The 23,580-nt window shown below is 57.7% G+C and overlaps 11 protein-coding genes across 11 annotated transcripts; 4 read left to right on the top strand and 7 right to left on the bottom strand.

Moving 5' to 3' along the window:
* Positions 1-706: 706 nt before the first annotated feature.
* On the bottom strand, positions 707-2,788 carry BXZ73DRAFT_101081 (uncharacterized protein; the record flags this gene model as incomplete). The annotated part of the gene is made up of 20 exons (XM_048014787.1): positions 707-759; positions 814-874; positions 964-1,006; positions 1,071-1,095; positions 1,145-1,202; positions 1,252-1,279; positions 1,334-1,393; positions 1,450-1,550; positions 1,606-1,648; positions 1,712-1,727; positions 1,785-1,796; positions 1,864-1,888; positions 1,945-1,970; positions 2,023-2,128; positions 2,192-2,203; positions 2,267-2,276; positions 2,332-2,433; positions 2,485-2,498; positions 2,566-2,650; positions 2,706-2,788. The coding sequence occupies 20 exons, from the start codon at positions 2,786-2,788 to the stop codon at positions 707-709; spliced, it is 963 nt and encodes a 320-aa protein (XP_047878123.1).
* Positions 2,789-7,847: 5,059 nt separating this feature from the next.
* On the top strand, positions 7,848-9,660 carry BXZ73DRAFT_89778 (uncharacterized protein; the record flags this gene model as incomplete). Its single annotated transcript, XM_048025385.1, has 8 exons — positions 7,848-8,044; positions 8,112-8,288; positions 8,344-8,380; positions 8,404-8,480; positions 8,535-8,559; positions 8,615-8,654; positions 8,854-9,320; positions 9,415-9,660. 8 exons carry the CDS (start codon positions 7,848-7,850, stop codon positions 9,658-9,660), a joined length of 1,266 nt encoding a protein of 421 aa, XP_047878122.1.
* Positions 9,661-9,912: 252 nt separating this feature from the next.
* Positions 9,913-10,739, top strand: BXZ73DRAFT_101079 (V-type ATPase; the record flags this gene model as incomplete). The annotated part of the gene is made up of 6 exons (XM_048014786.1): positions 9,913-9,969; positions 10,033-10,045; positions 10,101-10,183; positions 10,384-10,494; positions 10,548-10,633; positions 10,682-10,739. The coding sequence occupies 6 exons, from the start codon at positions 9,913-9,915 to the stop codon at positions 10,737-10,739; spliced, it is 408 nt and encodes a 135-aa protein (XP_047878121.1).
* A 106-nt stretch (positions 10,740-10,845) lies between these two features.
* On the bottom strand, positions 10,846-11,599 carry BXZ73DRAFT_77285 (uncharacterized protein; the record flags this gene model as incomplete). The annotated part of the gene is made up of 4 exons (XM_048022632.1): positions 10,846-11,110; positions 11,143-11,232; positions 11,302-11,446; positions 11,569-11,599. The coding sequence occupies 4 exons, from the start codon at positions 11,597-11,599 to the stop codon at positions 10,846-10,848; spliced, it is 531 nt and encodes a 176-aa protein (XP_047878120.1).
* Positions 11,600-11,926: 327 nt separating this feature from the next.
* Positions 11,927-13,270, top strand: BXZ73DRAFT_46389 (uncharacterized protein; the record flags this gene model as incomplete). The annotated part of the gene is made up of 2 exons (XM_048019686.1): positions 11,927-12,445; positions 12,509-13,270. The coding sequence occupies 2 exons, from the start codon at positions 11,927-11,929 to the stop codon at positions 13,268-13,270; spliced, it is 1,281 nt and encodes a 426-aa protein (XP_047878119.1).
* A 198-nt stretch (positions 13,271-13,468) lies between these two features.
* BXZ73DRAFT_89776 (ectomycorrhiza-regulated esterase) lies at positions 13,469-14,778 on the bottom strand (the record flags this gene model as incomplete). The annotated part of the gene is made up of 6 exons (XM_048025384.1): positions 13,469-13,573; positions 13,621-13,837; positions 13,895-13,977; positions 14,107-14,341; positions 14,405-14,476; positions 14,615-14,778. 6 exons carry the CDS (start codon positions 14,776-14,778, stop codon positions 13,469-13,471), a joined length of 876 nt encoding a protein of 291 aa, XP_047878118.1.
* Positions 14,779-15,407: 629 nt separating this feature from the next.
* Positions 15,408-16,782, bottom strand: BXZ73DRAFT_89775 (ATPase V0 complex subunit D; the record flags this gene model as incomplete). The annotated part of the gene is made up of 6 exons (XM_048025383.1): positions 15,408-15,642; positions 15,750-16,056; positions 16,115-16,293; positions 16,343-16,514; positions 16,601-16,700; positions 16,762-16,782. The coding sequence occupies 6 exons, from the start codon at positions 16,780-16,782 to the stop codon at positions 15,408-15,410; spliced, it is 1,014 nt and encodes a 337-aa protein (XP_047878117.1).
* Positions 16,783-17,035: 253 nt separating this feature from the next.
* On the bottom strand, positions 17,036-18,566 carry BXZ73DRAFT_46473 (CRAL/TRIO domain-containing protein; the record flags this gene model as incomplete). The annotated part of the gene is made up of 6 exons (XM_048019701.1): positions 17,036-17,573; positions 17,632-17,706; positions 17,758-17,956; positions 18,153-18,207; positions 18,264-18,393; positions 18,454-18,566. 6 exons carry the CDS (start codon positions 18,564-18,566, stop codon positions 17,036-17,038), a joined length of 1,110 nt encoding a protein of 369 aa, XP_047878116.1.
* A 1,070-nt stretch (positions 18,567-19,636) lies between these two features.
* Positions 19,637-21,674, bottom strand: BXZ73DRAFT_101074 (uncharacterized protein; the record flags this gene model as incomplete). The annotated part of the gene is made up of 17 exons (XM_048014785.1): positions 19,637-19,732; positions 19,791-19,850; positions 19,899-19,992; positions 20,064-20,073; positions 20,124-20,181; positions 20,235-20,262; positions 20,314-20,373; positions 20,432-20,529; positions 20,582-20,627; positions 20,677-20,692; positions 20,750-20,761; positions 20,819-20,843; positions 21,159-21,186; positions 21,239-21,337; positions 21,395-21,408; positions 21,461-21,539; positions 21,592-21,674. 17 exons carry the CDS (start codon positions 21,672-21,674, stop codon positions 19,637-19,639), a joined length of 906 nt encoding a protein of 301 aa, XP_047878115.1.
* Positions 21,675-22,136: 462 nt separating this feature from the next.
* On the bottom strand, positions 22,137-22,834 carry BXZ73DRAFT_101073 (ribosomal protein L6; the record flags this gene model as incomplete). Its single annotated transcript, XM_048014784.1, has 2 exons — positions 22,137-22,190; positions 22,244-22,834. The coding sequence occupies 2 exons, from the start codon at positions 22,832-22,834 to the stop codon at positions 22,137-22,139; spliced, it is 645 nt and encodes a 214-aa protein (XP_047878114.1).
* Positions 22,835-23,133: 299 nt separating this feature from the next.
* BXZ73DRAFT_101072 (uncharacterized protein) lies at positions 23,134-23,349 on the top strand (the record flags this gene model as incomplete). Its single annotated transcript, XM_048014783.1, has 2 exons — positions 23,134-23,282; positions 23,331-23,349. 2 exons carry the CDS (start codon positions 23,134-23,136, stop codon positions 23,347-23,349), a joined length of 168 nt encoding a protein of 55 aa, XP_047878113.1.
* Positions 23,350-23,580: the final 231 nt, after the last annotated feature.

Genomic DNA, 23,580 nt, shown 5'->3' with positions numbered 1-23,580 from the left:
GATGAGCCCATGAACAATGGCGAACCCACTGGATGGCGGCGACAATCCTCGATACGACACCGTAGATGCAAATCTCAACCTCGTGAAATGAATGCGAACGTACCCGAATCCAGTTCCCAGGTTTCCGGGGAGAGACCAGTGTGGAAAGTCGCGATGCGTAGCTTGAAACACGGTCAGACAATGGCCAAGTGATCCTGCGTGGGAGTACGAACGATGGTCAGTGTCTCGAGGGATGTATGCGCAGGAGCCAAAGTGCTATGGTGTTATAGTAACGCGTCGATACGTGCTTGCGGGTGTCAAGAGGAGCGGGGCGGGGGAGGGGGTGGCGGGAGAGAAGCGGTCGAGTGACTGGAGTCGGGTTGACTTTGGAGGCGCCCAGGAAGAGTTGAACTCATGCCCCTCACGAGGCTGCGACGCGAACACGTGACGTATACCTCCGCGCAAGATCCGACGCGCAGTCGAGACGCGTCCACCGTTAACGTCGCTTGAACTCGTTCCCCCGCCTTTTCCAGGCATCCTCGTGGACCATGTTGCTCGCCGCTGCGTTACCGGGTTTCTACATTCACTTCTGCGTATAACCCACCGACCAGACATCGCAGTAAAACAGCACGAGCAACCCAACGAAATTGGAACTATGATACAACAAAGGGAACGAGAGCTGTCAACACAGAGAAACCAAGTACATGCAGTCTCCTCCCATTATGACTTATGCCGAGTATCGATTGGTGAGGACCCACTGTCGGACCGAGCGCAATGCTACTGGACACAGGTATGTGAGCGACGGGAACTCACAATATTGAATGATTGACGTACCTTCTCGGCTCTGGTCGATCCCGAAGTGTCTTCCATAATCGTGTTCGCTGTTGTGGATGTTCTCGACAAAGTCTCGACCAGCTCTATTGGACGTTCTTCTCCTGGCATGAACATAATATCTGTGACTACGCTGGTGTGGCGCCCCCGTACACCATCCTCAGTTGAGTGTCGGACGTATTTTCGAAGATTGAGGCTGGTCATATCAACAACAGGTTCAGCATGTTGGGCACGTCAGTAGAAATTCGGTGACCACGCACGTGGTGAGCACCACGTTCACGTATACTGAATGACGGCTCAGTTCAGTTTCACACAATGCTCCGTGAGCACTTACGCTTTCCTAGCATGAAACTGAGCAGCAGGTCGTACAGACCATTCGTTGCTGCCACAAACTGCCAGGATACGTAAGCGAAGGCATCGTTCTGGAGGCATTCAACCTACAGTGATGAGAACCCCGAGGTCGAATATGCTTGAGGCGGGAGTTGAGTGATTACACTAGAACAAGCGAGGTGAAGATACGTACACTGTGAGAAGTCCCGTTCCCATCGAGATCACAATCAACTTTGTTATCATATCGTTAGAGCTGGAGCACGCTCCGAAGTTAGCGGATGCGTTCCTGTACGAGGGATGGAAATTCACCGGTGGAGGCCGGTACGGCTTTTTTGCAAGTAGAAGCAGAGCGCAAAGCCGATAAGCATGTCTGTTGCGGCGGACGACGCAAGGCCTGCGATCACGTATTCCTACCACACAGAGCCAAGTTTGAGCATGATAAAAAACAATCAGTCCACGACCTACTCGGAGCGCGAACAACCCAGCAAACGTGCTTGGGAAAGTGAAGCTGACGGAGCAATCTCAACGACTCAACAGAGATTGCGATCCGCTGCTCAAAGATCGTGCTTACAATAGGCATGAAAATGCTTGTTCGTACGCGTCAATATAGCGTCTTGCGTTCCTTTTGAAAAGGGGCTACTCACTGATGATAAGGACTATTGGAGTTGAAGGGAAACATGAGCACTCGTAGTCGATCACGATACTCTTAGTGTTGCGACGCACCACACGTCGCGGCTGCGCAGACACTCTACAGTCGTGCGTCAGTTCTGCATAGAGCACACGAAGCAACAGTAGTACCGCTACAGCTGTCAGGATCCGATGATGGCTCACTAGAGGGAATGAGTCAATGGCCCGAGTGATGGTTCGATGTGGCACACGTACAGCGATATAGACGAGCAATGAGAAATCTGGACATGCATTGATGAGTAATATGAAGGCCAGCAGGGAGCATAGCGACAAACGAGTTCATGATTGCGCTGGTAAACCCCTGTGATGGTTAGGATTAGTCTCGGCAGCGTGCACGGCATGCAAGGCGGCGGCTTGCATTCACAAAAATCTCAGCCTGCATGGGCAGTCAAAGTCATGAGCGACGACGTTCTGCAAATGTCTAGAGTGGAAAACGTACGGGGACACTCCTGGACGTATAACGGCTTGAGCAAATATTAAACCCAATTTATGGCAGACACTCACCAAACATTGTACGTGAATAGTGCACTGACGTCATCGAAGTTGATGATGAGATACGTGTAGCCGCTGTGGATGACAAGGGCCTGATGAAACGTGTCCACTGCACTAGGGTTTATCGTCAACACCCCTAAGGGGAGAGCATATGAGACAGCATACAAGAGAAACGCGACCTGTGAGAGCCAGAGCCAAAGCGTCGTCAGCAAGGTGTTCAGCTACTTGCCGGCGTTGTCGACGTACCAGCACACGCAACGCTGTTCTATCATCTTTGGATCGCAGGGAGCGATAGTAATGGAAAGTTTGCAAGCAAGTGACTCCATATAACCTGCAGACGGTGAGAATCAGCCTTGGGTGCAACAAACGATGCGAGGCGCGCGTACATGGATGAGGTGCAAGCGCCGAGGAACACCATCCCCAAAGTGGCATGTACGTTGACGCTACTGGGAGCGGGAGTCGGGTTCATGACTGGCGAAACGGGTGAGAGAAGGAATAGGATAGAGCCTGCTGCGGCTGGCGACAAAACAAGCCCCTCCTGAGCCCCTCAGCGAGTCAGCGGTGCAAAAAGCCTGGCGCTACGATCCACGTTTGCGCGCGATCGCCCAGTGGGAGGGTCGAGGTAGAGCGATGCACGCAGAGGAAAGGCAGGTTGCAAGACCGCTTTAACTCGAGAGCGTTCTCAAGAGAGCCGTGCACGACTGCGAGGCTATATAGACAACGAAATAGGCCCAGGCGCCACGCAGCTACGGAGGAGGCCAGAATCGTACAGACGGAATGAATAGAGAGTGCATGCTAAGAATAAGTCCCCGGGGATGAATCGATAACAAGTGACAGCGGTCGTGATGGGAGGAACGCAACGACCTGTCTGGTAGCCTCTCCTGAGCTCGTGCGCGAACATCCGCGTTCGTCCCTGCGAGCGCCAAGCACGCGGGTTTTCGTGAATGCTTCCGCGCATCGTCGGAACACCAGCGCGCGGGTAGGGCCGCGGATGGTGAATACCTGTTTGGGATCGTCAATGCAGTTAACCTGATATCTCGGTAGCGCATAGACAAGATCATTGGGACCCACGCGGCATGGTCTCAGCCCAGCTCCAGGCACCCTCCAAAGCATGGGCTGCGCTAGCTTGCACCATCGAGCTGTGTGAACGGGAGGACCTGCGTGACGTCTCCGTCTTTTGAATGTAGCAAAAGATCATCTTCTTGGTCGCATTGGTTTCTTATCCAAGTCACAAGCCTTTCCAGTCCGCGGCAATGGTGGCATGAAATAACAGAGGTGAAATGACGAGTGCATGAAGGAGGAGCGCAAGGAGCAGTAGTGGATGGTGGTAGGAGGCACCATGCATATGGCGTCGCCTTCGAAGGGTCGCTTATGCCATGACAGCACATGACTGAATTGACGCCGGCACCTCCGCGGTCGACTGGGCGGCGGCGGTCTCAGAGCGTTTTCTTGACCACTCCTTCTCACACCTCCGTCCTTATGTCGGATTTGGAACGATACATATCCGACAATGCGCTAAGGGTAAGCTGCAACACCTATGTCTGTCCACTGTACTCAGTCGAATCCTACAGTTCTTCGGGCTCTCCGACAGGAGCATAGTCGACTATGTAGTGGCTTCAGGTGCGTATACTTCTCATTTTCACAATACATCTCGTGCTGATGATGATGTAGCGTCATCCTCAAAAACTCCCGAGGCTCTCTTCTCCGCCCTCAACGCTTCTGGTCTCCCCAACTCTGCGGACGCTCAGCGCTTCGCACAAGAGGTCTTCGCTCGTGCACCGCGCAAGCACAAACACAAGAAGGCCACGGACGCGTCCCGCAGACAAGCAGAGCAAGATTCAAAGGCCCTCGCTGCCCGCAAATTTGACTTCTTGCTCGATAACGACGACCCCGGCGTAGTGGAGGCAAGCGGGTCGAAACGCAAGAAGGAGAAGAAGGAGCGCCACCTCCGCAAGCGCGAAGGCGACACGCGCGAGTGGGAGAGCGACGATGAGGAGAAGGCGCGGAAGCGGCCGCGACAAGAGGACTACGATCGGCGGGAAGGGGGGTCGCGGTATGGGGACAAGGATGAGGGGCGAGAGGTGGATGACGGGGAGATGGAGGACGAGGACGCGCGACGGGAGCAAGAGCGGCTGGAGGACCTCAAGGAGCGCGATGCCTTCGCGGAGCGGGTGAAGGAGAGGGACAAGGAGAAGACGAAGAAGGTCGTCGAGGACAGGTCGTCGAAGAACAGCGGGGCGGCGGCGGAGGCGGCGGAGCGACGACGACTCGCGGACGACTCGAATGCCCGGCGAGAAGCGATGCCTGATCTTCGCGAGCACTCACGGCAAGCGTATCTCTCGAAGCGCGAGCTGCAACAGCTGGAGTTGCTCAAACGCGAAATCCAAGACGACGAGGCTCTCTTCCACGGTATGAAGATGACGAAACGCGAGAAGCAGGACCTCGAGCGCAAGAAGGAACTGCTCAGACTTGTCGAAGAGCGCCTCAAGATCGACGACAAATGGGAAGGATACCAGCTTCCTGAAGACTACTTCACGGAGCAGGGCAAAATCGACAAGAAGAAGAAGGAGAACGTTTTGTACAAGCGGTACGATGAGGCGAAACCGAAGGACGACCAGTTCACCACTGACGTCGACCAGTGGGAAGCTGCCCAGACAAAACACAGCACGTTCAAGACTGGAGCGATGGACAAGGTTGAAGTCGTCGAAGATTATGAGTACGTCTTCGACGAGAGTCAGACTATCAAGTTCGTCATGGAATCTACTCTCGGTGGAGAGAACACCATGAGCGCCGCGGACAAGCTTCTGCAGCAGCAGATCGACGAAGCAGAGCAGCGAGGTGAGCAATGGATGGCCTTGATTGCACCCACGTACTCATTTGGTGTTATAGCCAAAAGCATGGACGAGACCCGAAAGTCATTGCCTATCTATCACTATCGCGAGCAGTTACTGGAAGCCATCAAAGAGCATCAAGTGCTCATCGTTGTCGCCGAGACAGGTTCAGGCAAGACCACCCAGCTTCCTCAATACCTACACGAAGCCGGATATACTGCTGGCGGTCTCAAAGTTGGCTGCACTCAACCTCGTCGAGTCGCAGCGATGTCTGTGGCGGCTCGTGTGGCCGACGAGATGGGTACGAAGGTCGGCTACGAGGTCGGATACTCCATTCGTTTCGAAGACTGCACGAGCGATAAGACGGTGCTGAAGTACATGACCGACGGCATGCTTCTCCGCGAGTTTCTTACTGAACCGGATCTTGCGGGATACGCTGCTCTTATCATCGACGAGGCACATGAGCGGACACTGAGTACAGATATCCTGTTCGCTCTTGTCAAGGTGCGTAGTCTCCTCACACGCCCCTGCATTACAGGCGTTGACACCCGAGCGTAGGACATCGCTAGGTTCAGGCCTGAGCTCAGGTTGCTCATCTCAAGTGCGACGATGGACGCCGAGAAGTTCAGCGAATACTTCGATGACGCCCCTGTTTTTTACGGTAAACAGCCAAGTCATCTCGCCGCGATCTATTACTGACTGCGTGTATCAGTCCCTGGCCGTCGTTATCCTGTTGACATCCATTACACGCCACAACCGGAGGCCAACTATCTTCACGCAGCCATCACCACAGTGTTCCAGATCCATACCACTCAACCGAAGGGTGATATCCTTGTATTTTTCACGGGTCAAGATGAGATCGAAGCCGCGCAAGAGAACTTGCAGGAAACCGCACGAGCACTGGGCAACAAGATCAAAGAGCTTATTATCTGTCCCATCTACGCCAACCTTCCGAGCGAGATGCAGGCCAAGATCTTCGAGCCCACTCCGGAAGGTGCTCGTAAAGTCGTCCTCGCTACCAACATCGCGGAGACGTCTATCACCATCGATGGCGTTGTGTTCGTCATTGACCCCGGCTTCGTCAAGCAAAACTCTTACAACCCGCGAACAGGCATGTCGTCCCTTGTTGTTGTTCCGGTAGGTCTTGTTCAACATCTGCTATCCAAGTAACGTTGTTGATCCGCTTCGGTTGCATTCTTTTCAGTGCTCACGTGCATCCGCCAACCAGAGGGCGGGTCGTGCGGGTCGTGTAGGTCCCGGCAAGGCATTCCGTCTCTACACGAAATGGGCCTTCTCCAATGAGCTCGAAGAGAACACCGTTCCGGAGATCCAGCGTACCAACCTCGGCACTGTGGTCTTGCTGCTTAAGTCGCTTGGTATCAACGATCTCATCGGCTTCGAGTTTATGGACCCACCGCCAGGCGAGACGCTTATGCGTGCGCTGGAGTTGCTGTATGCGCTGGGTGCGCTCAACGATCGCGGCGAGTTGACGAAGCTTGGACGACGAATGGCAGAATTCCCTGTGGACCCTATGCTCTCGAAGGCGATCATCGCGAGCGAGAGCTACCAGTGCACGGACGAGGTGTGCATGCTGCTTAGCAAAGCTTTCTATACCGTACTCACCGCTCCCTCTTAGGTCTTGACGATCATTTCCATGCTACAAGAGTCTTCCTCGCTCTTCTACCGGCCCAAGGACAAGAAGCTCCACGCCGATCAAGCACGACAGAACTTCGTTCGCGCAGGTGGCGACCACTTCACCCTCCTCAATGTCTGGGAGCAGTGGGCGGAGACGAACTACTCGCAGCAGTTCTGTTACGAACAGTTCCTGCAGTTCAAGAGCTGAGTCGCGCCCGCGACATCCGCGACCAACTTGCGGGCCTCTGCGAGCGCGTGGAGATCGTTGTCGAAACCAACCCGAACACAAACGATATCACCCCAGTGCAGAAGGCCTTGACAGCAGGCTACTTCTACAACACGGTATGTCGCTAATACTTTGTGCCAAACCGGGGCGGCTGACAGATTGTCGATCTCAGGCGCAACTCCAGAAGAGCGGTGACTCGTATCGGACGCTCAAGACGAACCAGACGGTTTATGTCCACCCGTCGTCGAGCATGTTCAACCACACGCCCCCAATCAAGGCCATGCTGTACTACGAGCTCGTCATGACGTCGAAGTCGTACATGCGGCAGGTCATGGAGATCAAGCCTGCATGGCTCATGGAAGGTGCGCTCGTGTCAAATGGTAGAGATTGTTGCTCGGAACTCATGGTCTCTCCCGCTCTGCAGTTGCTCCTCATTACTTCAAACCCGCCGATCTGGAACAGCTGGCGAGTGGCGACAGGAAGATGCCGAAGGCGATTGGAAGCAAGGAGAGGCCGCGCATGATTGTTCCGCTGCGTTCTAATCCGTGCTCTGTCTATGTGCTGCTATTTCCTTGCTCAAGTGTTATTTCTGTCGGACGTTTCCAAGAATTTGTATGATCAGCTGTCGGGCTGAGTGGACACAAGTTTGCTTGTAAAGCAGTGACTCCTGCGTTGGTTTGCACCACTTGCGCCATTCAGCCCCTCATTGGTAATCAGAGCCGTCAGCGCCCTCACAGAGTGTGGACGGCCGGTTGGCGCTGGTCGGACAGCTGACCATTCCAGTGAGAGGTCGAGAAGCAGAATGATAGAGTTGGCACTTCTGTGACGTCTCCCACATGGTCCACGTACATCTTGCCTCCCACCACCATGACGTCGAACGGCATTCGGCTCCCACCCACGATTCATCAGGCATCCTCAACCTTCCTGGTCCGACCCTCAACACAAGCAGGTCGCCGAAAGGCTCCTCGAACAAGACAGAAGGACGCACCACTGCTTTGGGGAAGGGTTGCTTTCACAACCATCTTAGTCACCAGTGAGTACATTCGACACGATTCGAAGTCTTACGTTCTGCGACACGGAAACCGCTCACGCCTTTTCAGCATCCTCGTGGCATATGACCTCGGTGCATCCAGCGCACTTTTGGAAAAGGTATACGAGGCCGAGGCCAAAGACGAGACCGCCGACATCCTTTCATTCGGAAGACAGGACGGCGAGGTCTTGGTCACGCCTGAGGAAATCACGACGAAGACCTGGACTGACTACCTCGGAAATGACAAGTGAGTTGATCCTGCTCACTCGGCCACATTACCCGATACTAAAGCGATTTTCTAGAGCATATGCTGCGCTTCTTACCTTCTTCGAGAGCCAGGTCGGAGCAATTGGAGTGGGCAGGCCCTCGAACAATTCGTGTTCTCACCTGCTGCGAACGACAACGGCGCAAAAATGCTGGTGAGGTTTGTCGACGGCGTGTGAGTGAAGTCCTTTCCCATGGGAAGCGTATATATTTACGCGCACGGTGCCAGGTTGCATCCTTTGATCCAGACAGGTGTAAGCGTACACGACACCTTGAAATATGGAGGATTGACTGATCTTAGCCCCTTAGTATGGTGTGGAGTTCGGAAGTGATGTTATGGTTGCTCAAGGTAAACGATCTTCTCCATAGACACACCCTACAGCTAACGCATATCTCCAGCGCTCGCTCAAACGGCCTTGCATCGAGGTAACCGACCTCAGCTATACGATCTGAATGTTGTCCATCCGCCACTACAAACTATCACGGCTGTCGATCCCGAACATCGACAACCCGTCCATGGCACTCTCTTCTATCTATTCTACGCCAAGCATACGACTCCGACATCATGCACCCCGTCATGCCCTACGATCCCAACGCCTTCATCACAGCACGATATGCCGCGGCGTGCACCCCCGAGCGCGTCGCCGAGATCCGCCGGCTCAGTGCGCTCTGGCAAGTCGACGCCTCCTCCCTCATCGCTATTGACGAAAAGGTCGAGGAACTCATCTGGACGACGACGCTGCTCCTCGTCGGCTCCGGGCGTGCAGGGCGCAAGCCGCGCCTCGACTTCTTCCTCATGCACTTCCTCAACGCCTCCCTATTCGTGCCCTCGCTCCTCGCCGCGATCCCGTCCACGCAAAGCAAGGCCGCCCTCCTCCGCGCGCTCGTCCCCGCCCTCCTCGTGACGCTGCTCATCCGCGGGCGCCCGCGCATCGACGCCACGCTCGCGATGTCCTACCACGCGGTGCCGCGCCCGCCTCCCGTCGCGGCCAACGGCGTCAACCCGCCGAAGCCGGTGCAATTGGACCCCCGAAGACGACGCGGACTTCAACCCGTGGCCGGGGATCGTCGCGGCGGTCGTGCACGCGCCCGATGCGCACACGCTCAAGGCGGTCCGCGTGCTCTACTATGGGGCGCAGCGGTACGGACGAACACCCCCGGGCGGCGTGATTGGCGCGTTCGATACGAACGGCAGGGAGACGCACCCAGGGATGGCGAAGCTGGATGGCTCTCTGTTCGTTCGCGCCGCGGGCGTGGTTATGGACACGCTCGGTTGGGTGACACACGGGCAGAAGACTGGGTCTTGGGATAGGAGTGCGCTGGGATGGGATGATGCTTGGAAGAACGGAGCGTAATACCAGGGCGAATGTCCAAGCGGTCGCATTCCTCTGTATCATATAATTACATGTTCGTTATGTCTTGAAAGCGGGTGCGAGTGCTTGTAGAGCACGGGCGGCAAGCGATATATTGCCGCCATGCCGTTACCCTTTCGGGAACCCTAGGGGTAGCGACCTCGTCGGTGCCGTACCGCCGTCGACGTACTGCACCGTCTGAACGGTGTCCACCAGGCTCTTCCTTTTGCTTTCCTCCCTGCTTTCTCCGCCAACATGTCTGTCTGTCCTCCGTACGCTCCCTTCTTTGGCTTCGCAGGCGTCGCTTCTGCGGTATGTTCACCTTGCCTCCGGTTCCACCTCCGCTCTGACCACCTCCCGCTTTCCCGAACTTAGATGATCTTCAGCAGTGGGTTCCGCGTTCGGCGTGAAGGAATGGATGAAGCTCATGGACGGGTTGACAGCTGTGGGTGCTGCGTTTGGCACGGCCAAGTCTGGCATTGGCATCGCGGGTCTGGGGGCATTCAAGCCGGAGCTCATCATGAAGGTGCGTGTTTCCCTAGTCTCCGCGCGACGGACATGCCGGACTGGACTTAACGTGTGTTCGGCGGACAGTCTCTCATCCCGGTGGTCATGTCCGGTATCATCGCGTGTATGGCCTGGTAGTGTCCGTGCTCATTGCCGGTGGTCGTGAGTCCCTTCTGTTGTCTGTGCCACTTCCGGGCTGACCCGTCGTCGTTCCAACAGTCAAGCCTGGTGATTACTCCTTTACGCTGGCTTCATCCATCTGGGTGCCGGTCTGGCGTGCGGGTTCACCGGTCTTGCGCCGGCTACGCCATTGGTTTCGTCGGCGACTCGGTGAGTGCCTCGATCCCTCATGCGTAACTCCAACATGCTCAGAGGCGACCCAGTGCGTACGAGCATATGTGTTCGAGTCGCGTGTCTTCGTCACAATGGTTCTCATTCTCATTTTCGGCGAGGTACTGGGTCTGTATGGGTACGTCTCCCCTCCTCTCCGCACTGCATGCGCTCATTCCGACCCCAGGCTTATCGTGGCACTCATCATGAACTCGCGAGCGACAGAGGCCGGGAGCTGCCCGTAAGGTCCCCGTCGTGCATCGTACTTACATATCGTCGATGCTCCCGCCGTCATTGATGGAACCTGCCTGGAACAATGTCTATATTATACATACCCCACCAGATGGCGGCTCACATGCATGGAAGACCGATGAAGAACAACGTCCTCCAAGCTTCATCGCCGGCCCCGGGGACTCCTGCTCCTGCTCCGACTTTCACTGCGGTTGCGACGTTTGCGAGCCGGGCTTCTGCTGTCGCTCCGCCGCGATCGAGAGCGTCTGAGTCTGAGTCGGAGCCAGACGAGCTGGAGGAGCCGCTTGAATCCGAGTCCGAGCCGAGTCGCTGGACGAGTCCGAGTCCGAAGCAGAACCCGAACTGATAAAATCGAATGAGACACCTGATGAGCTGCACTGCGCAGAACGAACGTACCGTTTCCGCTTGCTCGACCCCTCCCCCTTGTCTTGCGCCTTTGCGCGCTCCTTCTCCTTGGCTTCGAGAATGCGGTTCGCGGTGCCACTCCTACACGGCGGGGGGCAGCGCGTGAGTACCTAAGATGCGTGCGAGGTGAGCGGGATGGTGGACACGCACTTGGTCTTGAACTCCTCTGGGACCTCAACCGACGGCTTGCCCTCTGCCTTCAGCTTTGCCAGCACCTTCGGGTTCTCCAGTTGCTGCGTGCGCGAGGGTCGCGAGAGGTAAGGACGCGTCCCCTTGCACTCGTAGATGAAGTGCCCTATGAGGGGCGCAGAATCAGCATCTCATTATGAGTAAGAGGATGTTCAACAGTCAACATGGTGCTCACCTGTCCCGAGACACTTTTGGCACACGGTCGTGGCCGTCGCACGAGGGCATTACCTGACTTCCGGTGGGGTGCGAACTTGGACATGATTGCGTGCTGTTTTGGTGGAGAGACTTGGAGAGACGTTGTAAGCCGAGTGGCAGCGGGGGGAGATGCTTTGGTCACAGGGTTAGGGCTGGCAGCTTCGATCACGTGCCGGCTGGTAGAGCGCACCGCCACAGCTACGGTAGCTGGTTGTCAGACACCGCCGTGTGCATCGATCGTCTGGGCTCTTTGACTCCCGTTTAAGCCGAGTCACCGCAGCTCAGCTGGAATAGAGGCGCAGGTATAATAACATGGACTCTCGCCTTGCTGCTTTTCTTCTCATACCCCCACCTGCCTCCTGCCAAACAACATCACCTCCTACGTCCAAGCATGGGAGGAAACGCTTTCAAGCAGTTGCTCCCGTCCGCGTCCTTCCCGAGGATGGCTCCAGCAGTGTATGACGCACTCAAGGCACATCTCCTACCGATTGTCCAACAGTTCTACGAGCACGCCGCGGTCCCAGCTGAAGCCCCAGAGAAAGCCCACCACGGCGACCTCGACTTCGTCGTTACCCAACCCCGCGAAGGGCTGCAGCACGAGGAGCTCAAGACTGCGCTGCGTGCGCGCTGCAGCATCCCGCTGGAGGGGAACCGGACGAGCAATTTCGCCCTGCCATTCAGCGCATTCAAGCACGTTCTACCACCAGACGCCGCCCCGGAACTGCTCACCGACGGCCCGGCGTCGGACGAAGGCGCAGGAGAGCAGGTCTTCCAGGTGGATGTGAACGTCTGCGAGAACCACGCCCAGTGGGAACGCACCGTCTTCAACCACTCCTACGGTGACCTGAACTTCATCCTCGGGCTCCTGGCGCAGACCGTGGGGACGAGCTTCAACACCTTCGGTCTAAAGGTATCTGCACACCTCATTCCCGCCCCTCCGCTCCGTCTGTCTAACACCCTCTCCGTTCTCTAGCTCGCCGAGCCTGTCGCCTCGCTCCCCCCACAAACCTTCTGGCTCACGTCCTCCATGCCCGCCGTCCTCGCCTTCTTCCGCCTCTCCCACGCCCGCTGGCTCGCCGGCTTCCCGACCGAAGCCGAGCTCTTCGCCTGGGTCGCGACCTCGCCCGCGACGCACGTCCTCGCCGCGCGCTACCGCTCCCCCGCCTACGCCGCGCCGGCGAAGAAGGACGGGCTCGCCGCGCGCCCGATGCGCGCCCGCTTCCTCGCCTACCTCCGCACGCACGAGCTCCCCGCGCCCGACCCGTCGGACGGGGCCGCGGCCGTGCTGGCGTCGTGCGACCGCGCGGACGCGCCGCGGAAGCTGCGCGCGGCGCTCGAGTTCTTCGGGCGCGCGGCGGAGCACGACGCGCTGCTCCGCGCGGCCGCGGCGCAGCGGCGGGCGAAGGCGGTGCTGAACGGGACGAACGTGCAGGCGTGGACGGGCGTGGGGGGCATGCCGGTCCGGTTCGTGATCGAGGAGGTCAAGGAGCGGCTGGGCGCGCACGCGGAGACGGCGGACGTCGGGGAGGCGGGGGCGCAGGCGTGGCAGCGCGCACTGGTGGAGATGGAGGACGAGGAGGTGCGTGCGTTGGTGGTGCAGGTCAAGGAGGAACTCGCGACCGCGGGGAAATTGGAGTACGACTGGAAGGCGGCAAAGGCGGCGAAGGAGGAGCGGAAGAGGGCGAAAGCGTTGGTGTATGAGGTGACTGGGGGAACCCCACCTAGCGAAGGATGACACAAGGCTGTCGACATCGATACCGCAATACCCGGATGTTTCGTACGTACCAACACCGTATAGAAATAATGACAGGAAAGTCGGGATAGCACAAATGTATACGACTTATCATGATGTTGTTACATTGGTGCTGTAGATCATTAAGAGTGGACCTTCGGTCGGTATCACATCCTCTATGCAAATTCTGTAGTCCAGAGCTTAGAGCTTGCCCTTCACACCTGTGTTCCATACTCCAGAGTACAACCTGTCTTGTTCCTGAAGCTCCATCCACTCTAACACCGTTTCGATGACTTCTTCGGGCATCTGACAACCAGTTCAGGAGATGGTCGGAAAATATGAAGAGGCCATACCCCAGTGAAATTATGGTCCGCGTCCTCTACATAACGGAGAAGATGCGTACCGGGCACGCGAGCTCCGTACGCACGTGAATAGATGAATGCGTCGTACGAAGGCACGACCGCGTCCTTGAGCCCGTGCAACGACAGAACGTCGATGTGAGGGGGAAATTGCGTCCACACCACGGAGGTATCGATCGCTGCGAACTTGTCAAAGTCTGTCTGGTATATTCTGAGGAAGCGTCACCGTCAGCTCGCGTCATGGGAGCACGACATGGACAAGACTCGCCTGGCAACGAACGGTTTGCGCGCGACCATGGCCCTGCGCTCTATGTACCCGAGCTTCTCGAACTCCTCCTTCCGCTCTTCGATCTCGTCTGTCATGTCCGTCAACGCCACGCGCGCAGCCGCACACGGAAGCTCGCTCGCTCACCATACGCTTTCTGCGCGCGCGCAGCACCGGTCAGCACTCGCTGCATGGGCGACGGGCGCGCGACGCACCTCCATCCGGTACCGCCCCGAGACGTTCACGAAGCGGCGCACGGCGCGCGTGAGCGGGCCGTCGCGGTGCCGGCACAGCCAGAGCATCGCGACGACGCTCCCGCGCGAGTGGCCGACGAGCATGTCGACGACGTACCCATATTCACGCGCGAGGTAGGCGACGATGGCGTCGAGGTCCGCCAGGTCATCCTCGAAGTGGCCGAACCGCCACTCGCCCGGCGTCTCGTGGTTTCCGCTGCGCGGGGGTGTGGGCGTGGGTGCCCGGAGGGAGAGACGTAGGGGTGGAAGTGGGGCTCACCGGAAGTCGAAGCGGAAGGAGTCGTACGGGAGGCGGAGGGCGAGCTTCTTCTGGAAGAGGTAGTCTTTGTGCCTGCACGCGCGGGCGCGGGGATGTGGTGAGCAGCGAGCGCGGATCTTCGGTCTGGGAGGGAGGTGCCTACCCCATCGCGCCGTGCAGGATCTGCAGCCGCGGAGACGAGGACGTGTTCAACATCTGGCCAGTACGTACGTCCCCAGCGCGTGCAGACGTACCAAAGCGATGTTCCGCCCCTGCGTAGGCCGCTCGGGCTCGACCTGCTCGAGCGTGCCCACGATCGTGCAGCGCTCGTCCTGAGGGTGCGGGATCGCGACCTTGGTCGTCTTCACGGACGTGTTCTGCGCCGTTACTGTCATTGTGGGTTCAGTGTAGCGAGGAGCCGATCCTGAGGAAGTGGAGGAGAGGCGGTGGCGACGAGGGCAACGGCAAGGAGAGGAACAAGAGGCGGGGGGCCGCCATGGTGGCCGGGAGAGTCAGCCCTGTATATGCCGGTAAGAAACAGGCGGACTATTGCCGGGTGGTGGCGGCCTCACGCCCACGCGTGGCGGTCCGCGCGGGCGGTGGTAGCGGACGTTCCGCGGCATGGGCACCCGCCTTCGGCCTCGACGTTTCCTCTCCCGTCCAGTTCGGTATCACCGCTGCTATGACGCTCGCCGAGTGACAGTATCCGACAGCGAAACAGACGTAGAGGCGGAGCACCGGATAGATGGTTGCCCGTCCAGCGTCGCTGCGAGAACAGCCCGCGGAGTACTTCAAACTGACGCTCTTTGGTTCGTGTGAAGCTGCACATAGACAGGTCCCAGCGGGGGCAGAGGCAGCGAGACAAACAAATACAAAAAGAGGTATATGATTGAGCCAGTCCGTCCACAGCCTGCGTATGCTAACCACCTTCGCTCACGCCGCGAGACGGACTCCTAGCTTCCGACTGGGCCGCCAAGCTTCCGAGCCCCGAGCCCCGAGCGATAACATGCGGACCGGGCACCGCTCAGAAGGTGGGGATGAAGTCGTGTATCCTGTCCCGCGCGTTCTGCGCGATGCACTCCGCGATCCAGGTGATGCTCCGGATCTCCTGCTCCTTGAGCTTGATGTACGCGTAGAAGACCGAGTGCTGGAACTGCTGCAGGAACGCGAGCTTGTTCAGGTGCACTTCGTGCACGAAGAACCGGTCCTCGAGGTCCGCCGCGCCGCCGAGGTCCTCGAGGTCGCCGAGCAGGTTCGCGCTGCTCTCCCCGCCGCCGTTCGCGGCCCCGCGCGCGCCCCCGGACCCGGACCCGGACGACTCGAAGAAGGCGCGGTACTCGGACACGGCCTCGCACGCCTGCCGGACCTGCTCGATGTCGTCCGCGCGGGCGAGCGCGTTGTTGCCCTCGGGGAAGAGCCGCCGATGGTGGGGAAAAGGCGGGCGCGCTGCTCCTTGGTGAGCTGCGTGCCGAACGAGTTGATGGTGATGTTGATCGCGCGCCGGTCGGCCTCGAAGGCGAGGATCTGGTGCATGGCCTCCGCGGTCGGGCCGCCGATCGTCTGGCAGAAGTCGTCAAAGTCTTCGAGGTATGCTTTGTAGAGGGTGTTGCGGATGATCTCGATGTTCAGGTCGTCGAGGTCCGCCGCGGATACGGAGTCGCGGAAGTATGTCGCTGGGAAGCAGCAGTGGGGGTAGGTGTGTGGGCGCGGGAGAGGAGGCGAGGAACATACCTAGCGGGGTCTCCACCAGCACAGTGTGGTACAGCTCCTCCACGTTCGTTGCGACACAAAGGGCAGGCATTGTGTCGAAGACACCGAGCGGGTGGCACCGTTGCAAAAGCTCGTTGGTATTGCGGCCGTGCAGGGTGCCCGTGATGATGAGGATGACATTGTCAATCATGTATGCGTAACTGTATGCGCTTCAGCAACTGTACCTAGCCAGACCGGAGGTGAACTCACGTCATGTACTCCAAGAACTTGCTCAGAGGAGCGACTGCGTTGCTCCGAAGGTAGTTGAACTGATCCACAAGCAGTTGTGTCGCCTTGTCCGAGATGGTAGAAGTGGAGATGGGGAGCGGCTCGTTAGCGAGGAAGCCGCCATAGTCCGTTGCAGATAGCTGTGTACGGAAGTCTGTACGTTTCAAAGAATGGCGAGGCGGGTGCAAATGTCGACTTTGAGCCTCGAAGGCAACACCATACGGCAAGGGCGGAACGCACCCTCAATGGTCTCGCATTGGGTCAAGTTGTTGTACTGGTTCTGGGTGAGGAGGCCAGCCTTGTAGCCCCGGACAATGCCCTCCAGAAAACCGCCCGAAACCTGCGCATAGAAAAGAGGTTGAGCACGGGGTGCGGGGAGCGAGCGAGAGGGGGCAGCGCACGTTGAAGAGTAAGGCCTCCATGTCGAGCAGCACGCCGTTAGGCGCCAGTCCCAGCTGGGTGTGACTACGTACGTTCCCACGCTTTCGAGCACATCGGGCCGCGTGGGCTCGGAGTCGACACAAGTTGCTTAAGTTCGTCAATCTTGCAGTTCCTGCGAGCCTCGTAGCGTATGCCAACGAAACATTGAGCCAGGCGAAAATAAAATACACAGCGCTATATTATAACATAATACACTAAAACATAACTTAGCGCTACACAGTTATGAAGCAACGGCTATGGCATTCGAGGATCGCACTTCTTCGACGGCGACGTCAAGCTCGCCCTTTGCGTGTGTCTGCTCGTGCATAGGCTCGCTTGGCGGCGTTCCAAGCGATGAGTGGATAGACGACGAATCCGATGAGTTGCCCGAGTGGGTTGCCGCCGGCACGACGCGTCCGTGTCGGCAGACATCGACGGCGTGACTGCGGGAGGGGGCACAGCACGCTTGACTTGAACCGGACCCGTGAGCTCCCCAGGCAAAAGCGCCAGAGTATCGCGCTCGCCCGCGAGCCACGCCTGTCGCCTCGCAGCGCGCTCGCGCAACCACGGGCCCGCGCTGCTCTTCATGCAGCCGCCGAGGCCTTCGCATGTGCACTTGCCGCCGAGGCGGGCGGGGAGCGCGTCGTCGTCGACCAATTCGAGGAGTTTGCTCTTGTAGTCGGAGCCCATGATGGCGACTTTCGCAGCGGTCTCCTTGGCTATCCACGGCTTCATGACGTTCCAGATGGCAGCGAAGCCGCGCGGAGCGTTGACGATGGCGAGGCGAGCGACGCTGTAGAGGGCATCGATGAGGTGAGCTCACATGCCCCCTGGAAGATGACAACACTGACGTTTCTGGGAAGTAGTCTTGCGACACCTGGAAGGAGCTCCGCGCGTAGTCTTTCATTTGCCAGAATTGGGAGATGCTGTGTTCGCAGTGAGAAAAGCAACAACCACCACAATAGAGTTGGACTCACCCGAAACCAGACAGATCCACAATCACGAACGTCCCAAGAACACGCTTGTTTGCCGCTTCGGACGCTGCAGGCAGGATCTCACGCGGCAACAACTCGCAGTTGACCACGAAAGTCTTCCAGAAGCGCTCCAGGGTCATCTTCTTCTGCAGCTTGTTCAGGTCGATGCCACCAAAGTGTGGAAGTTGAGTGGATGGCCATCCTGTGAAGTTCCCGTAGAATGAGCTCCCTTCGATCTCCAGATACGCGAGCGGGGGCAAAAACAAGCGAGCGGAGGCTGTACAGCCCGGAACAGGCGGCCGCGGGACAAGAGAACGGGCGACAAACCTTATCTGTCTGTATATGCGCCCCGCATCGTCAGCACACAGTCTTACGAACAAGCCAGGAATAGATGGCACGCACTTTGTGGAAGTACAGAGGCCAGCAGTCGAACACATGGTCGCGCTCGGGGTACTGTGGCACACGCCATGATCGGCAACAAGCACGCATACAGCTTGGTTGAAACGCACGTCAAATGGATCGATCTCTCGATAGAGCTCGTCAATGCCCACGTCCTCGACAGTGCTCCGCCAGTGCCGGCAGTTCTTCCACATCAGGAGGGCCTGCTTGAGTTGGTAGTTACGCGCGCGGAGGAAGCGGCTGTGTCAAGGACGAGCAAAAATAAGCGGCTGCGCACGCCCGAGGTGAGGAGCGACTTACAGCAGGGTCTCGTCGTCGGTCCCGATGGTGTCTCCGTCATGGAGCAAACCTTGCTGAACGAGCTCGTCGCGGAACTCTTGCAGGACGGCTTCTTTGCCCTTGGGGGCGGGCATGGCAAATGGTGGTGAGTGCCGGGAGTCGAGCGGGGGAAGGGACGGGCGCGCTGTGTGCGGTTGGGAGTCAAGGGAGAAAAGCGACGAGGTCGATGGGTTATAGGCGCGGCAGGGCTGTGGGTGAGGCACCTGGCCTGCCCAGTACTAGCAGGTAGACCGTAGCGCGCTACATCAGCCCGATGATTCCCCAACGCGCTGACCAACAGCAAGTAGCAACTAGTCCCCGCCCGGCGCTCCACTGGTGGCGTGCCGCCAGAGCGACGACGCAAGCCCTCGGCGTATCGTATCCTCTGGCCTTCCTTCGCGACCACCGAGGACCGTCATGCTTTTGTCCTCCGAAGCCGCGCTCTTGTTTTCGTGCCGACACAACTACGCGTTTGACCGGCGGAGCTCCGGTCAAACGGAGCAATCAGCCCCTCGCGAAGCCGAATTGTTATCAAAGGCAACCGGCGGGGCCGGACGCTCCCGGAATGAATAATCGGGCTTATGGACGCCCATTCCGTGCGGATCTGCGATGGTCCCGGACGGGCCTTCGAGCGCGATAGGACATGAACGTTGAACGACCGCGCCGCTCTCCATAGAGAATGTTTGTGGTACCGCCGGTGACCATGTAGACAGTACTTGTGGTGCCAGGCTCGGGCCCGCTCTCTGTGCGATCGCTCCTTTCGCCGGTGCCGTGGAGCCAGTGCTTGCGTGTTGCATCCGCCGTAGCAATTGGTGAGGCGGAATCGCGCTGGTCGGTCATTGCCACCAGTTTTGGAACTCAACGCTTATTTACCCGATCTCCCACGTGGAGCTCCCGATTACATCTCAACAAATTCTCTGCCGGGACCCGATCGGGGACAGAGGTTCCAAGTGTCCATAACACCAGAGCGCATCTCAAAACATGCAATTAGCGAGGCTGATAAACTGAATTTGTGTGAGTACTCTTCACGCATACACACAAGTGCTGTCCATGTACGAAGTGGGATGTGGAACAAACGTATGTTGTGTACGACCTGGCTCACGGCAGTTAGCCAAAGCCTCCAAGAATCCGGCACTAGCTTGACGCACCTGCCGAAAGAGCGATTTCAGGTCGGACCCATGTGTGAGAACCCCTCATCCGACTTGTCACTATGGGAGAACCACGACCGCTGCTCGCTGCTCGCATCATACACGACCGTGCTCTATTATCCAGACCGGTCAGCTAAAAGCGATCGACACGCGGCCAGGAGGCTGACACACGGGAATGACTGGGGGTGACTCCGTGCGGGACGTAAACTCGCTGTCCATATGCGAGCGAACCTAGGTACGAAATGTCAGCATGCCGTTTATGTGGACATGCAACCTCACCCTAGCAAGTTCGTGCTCCAGCCTGTACCGCACCCGGGCGTCCACAATTTCCACATCGTGGCCGAAGCCATCCACGGATGACCGGGTGTTCAATCTGCACGTCATTGCTTCAGCTGACAAAACGCACGAGAATTCAAGTCGGCCACTTGCGTGGACGTGACCGACAAGGCGTGTACTAAGCATAGGATGAACAGTCCGTACTTAGTGAGAGTTCATTGTACGCACTTTTGCTTGACGCCAGGTGGAAGGCGATCCACACCAACTTCGGACGTAGGGCGAAATACTGCAGACAATCCAGGTGAAAAGAGAGACACCTGCATGACAGTAGCCCCTTACGGCTATAGTGGTTAGGGCTTGCAGTATCCTAGTGCTCGACTGTCAGCAACCGAATAAATAAATATTGGGATCGACGTACGTTGAGAAAATGCCTCGATTGACTGCACAAAGAAGAACGTGTCTCACGCGCTCGCGAGGGCTGTGACCATCAATGTTCTGAGTAGTTAGCAACAGGCTGCGGTAGCTCATGGGCGCACCTCATGTTCCCAGCGCGATTGCGGCAAAGCCAATAGAGCGACATCACGATGACGATATCGACCGTGATCTGCAAAGCGGCACTCGTCGTGGAGAGAACCTATAATATGAGTCAAACTCAGCAAGCCTCTCGAACTGCAAACATCACTTACGAAGAAAAATAAAGGGGGCGAGGGGGCATTGAGACCGCGCTTGGCTCTGCGACATGTTGTGAGAACTCAGACGGCTGCTATTGCAGCATACTCACTCTTCAACAGTTGACGCTGTTACCCGGTGAGAACCAGGCAGCAAATGTGCAGATAACCTTTTGAGACACTTACTGAGCCCAAGACCTTCAGGGCATAGACGTTAGCAGTGCTGTCAGAGTGCCGGGAAATGGGTATACTCACCGATGGCGCTAATGGCAAGAAACCCCTATGGCGCGCGGTTCCTTTCAGATGATGTAATGGGATAAAGGGCGATACGTGCCGTCATTACGGGAGGGAACCAAAATTTAGGTCCTACTACAATCATTCACACTGAGCAGGGATCTGGGCTCGACGACGTAGTTGCTCACATTGAAGGATGCGTACAGCATAGAATCTGTGGAACGATGAATAAAAAAACGGCCGCGGAACCTAGGGAATGAAGAGAAGGGTTTCGCACACTTGTGCCGCAAATACAACCGCATACTGTTCGTCGTTGAATATCTAGTGCATGCAACAACCAAGTTGAATGGGGTAGACGTACAGAGAATGCACGCTCCATGGGCAAACTCCTACATGGGGCGTAAGCTCGTGATAGTCATCTGAGCTTCATTACCCACATACCATGGGATGGGCACATCAGCGAACTGAGTACCGCCGAAGTTCACTGTGTAGACATATACCGTCCGTACCTCTAGGACCATGGTAACTGTATCAAAGAGCCTGACAATCGAAATCGGTCTGTCTGCAGTGTCGCTAATAGGCGGTCCCCAAACTAACCAAAGTGTCATAACCTGTTGGTACTGCGTCAAATGTGAGGCAGACAAGCAGAAAACACCGGCGTACAAGAAACTTGACGATTAGCGGGTCATTGTGGTATCGGTCGAAATAATGGATGGTCTGAAGGAAAGTGGCGCCGTATATTCTGCGAGAGAGATGTCAACAGAGCTACCGGACTCTCAGGATCCAGAGCTTACAGAGCGGCGATGATTGTTGCGAGCAACAGTACCCCAAGGGTGCTGCCTGGAGATAGGGTATCAGAGGCGGACGGCCACCACATGTTTGGGGTCCGGCAACGAGGAGGCGAGAATGTATAGGAGGGAAGTCGACCGTGTTGCCCGGCGGTGTCTGTTATACCCGACAGCAACGTCTCGTGAGCGGGAGAAGCGGTACCAACTTTGCAACCGAAGTGTATAGATCGCGTAAAGACTGGGAAGGGTGTCGCACAGAGGTGTATTCTGGTCTTTCTGGTCTTCCACCTTGAATTAAACTTCAGTGCGGGAACGATGATTGGAACCGACGGGGCAGGGACGCTTTCGACGAGAACATGCCCTGGATAGAGACGAGAAGTCACATATAGGCATTTGTGCCTCGAGGCATGGGTTTAGCGTGGGGCGATCAAACCAGAAGCAAGTCGTTCATAGGACCGTGTGACTGCGCAGGCTCGCTCAGGGAAAGAGCACGAGAACAGCATGGACATTACGAGTGTGCGTATAATAGTCAAAGCAGCGGGGCGCGTCGTCTACTTCTTCTTCATCCGCTTCATCCGAATTATCTCATTGCCCACAATAATTCCCTGTCCACTGGTGTCAGCTACTTTGCTTGTCGAGACAGCACACAACCACGCACCTTCCCCTTGTACGGTTCTGGTGGTCGGATTTTCCGCACGTCCGCCGCAAACTGCCCAAGCTTCTCCTTGCTCAAACAGAAGAGCACCATTTTTGTTGGCGAGGGCACCTCGGCTTTGATGTAGTCGGGGATGGGCACGTAGACGGTGTGCGAGAAGCCGAGCTTCATGTTGAACCGCTGGCCGCTCCACCCCTCGCGCTTGCCCTTGGGGTCCACCTCGAGCGCGGTTCGGTAGCCGACACCGACGAGGTAGACGGGGAGAGTGAAGCCGACGGTCATGCCCGTGACGGCGTTCGCGATGAGCGTGCGCGTGGTGCCCCACATGTTGCGCTGCTCGCGGATGCCCGCGTCCTCGACGCTGACGAGCAGCGTCCGCGGCGTCTGCTCCTCGAGCCTGACGAACGGCATCCGCGGCACCGATGTCTCGCCCAGCGGGCCCTTGACGTACACCGCGGTGTCCGTTGGGGTGAGCGTGACCGTGTCCGGATACTGGATGGGGGCGGAGCCGATGTATGCCTTGAACGGCGTCGGCGCGGAGGTGGAGAAGGCGCGGAGGACGCGGCGTGTGCCTGCCTGCCTGGAGGAAAGCATGGCTGCCTGCGCGACGCGAGCCGGGGAGAGGTCGAGGCGGGAGGCGGGAGGCGGGAGGCGGGAGCGAGGTCGAGGTCGGCGGAGGTGTTTGCGTTGGCGGCCACGGCACGGCTCGGCCCAGTGGCTCGCGTGTCACGCGCAGGTCACAGTGACGGAGGCAGTCACAGGCGCGACAGACGTCGCGCGAACGCGTGCACGTGCTGAGGCGTTCTCCGAAAATGACCTCCTTGACTCGGGGCGTGGTGCGGCAGCTCGCGCTCCATCGATCCCATCTCCCTGCTCGTGTGCTGCTCCGAAACATGTCCGTGCAGGCTGCGCTCGCGAACCTCCCTGCTCCTCTTAAAGATCTCGTTACCGCCGCCGTCCAGGACGGCAGCGAAGACTTCGGCAAGTCCGAGAAGGACAGGGCGGAGGTTGAGGAATGGATTATCTCCGTCGCGAAAGGGACGTAGTGAAGCCCGAGAGCTTGAAGGTGCGCAACTTCAATTCCATGCAGCGCGCACGACAAGAGTTGACGCCACGCAGGATCTCGAAGCGAAACTTGTTCCCCGTACATACCTCGTGAGCAACTACTTCACGGCGGCAGATGTCGCTCTCTATGGTGCACTACATCCAACACTGGTGAGTAACACTTTCATATTTCTGTGTATATCGTCTCAAGCAGGTTCTAGTCACAACTGCAGTCGGTGCAGTACTACTCCCACCCCGCCATTACCCGCTACTTCGACCATGTCCAGAGCCGCCCC

Source organism: Epithele typhae, assembly GCF_022376455.1.
Source record: "Epithele typhae strain CBS 203.58 chromosome Unknown BXZ73scaffold_22, whole genome shotgun sequence".
NCBI classification, from domain to species: Eukaryota; Fungi; Basidiomycota; class Agaricomycetes; order Polyporales; family Epitheliaceae; genus Epithele; species Epithele typhae.
The sequence above is the reverse complement of the archived record's forward strand: the minus strand, read 5'-3'. Positions and strand labels throughout refer to the sequence as shown.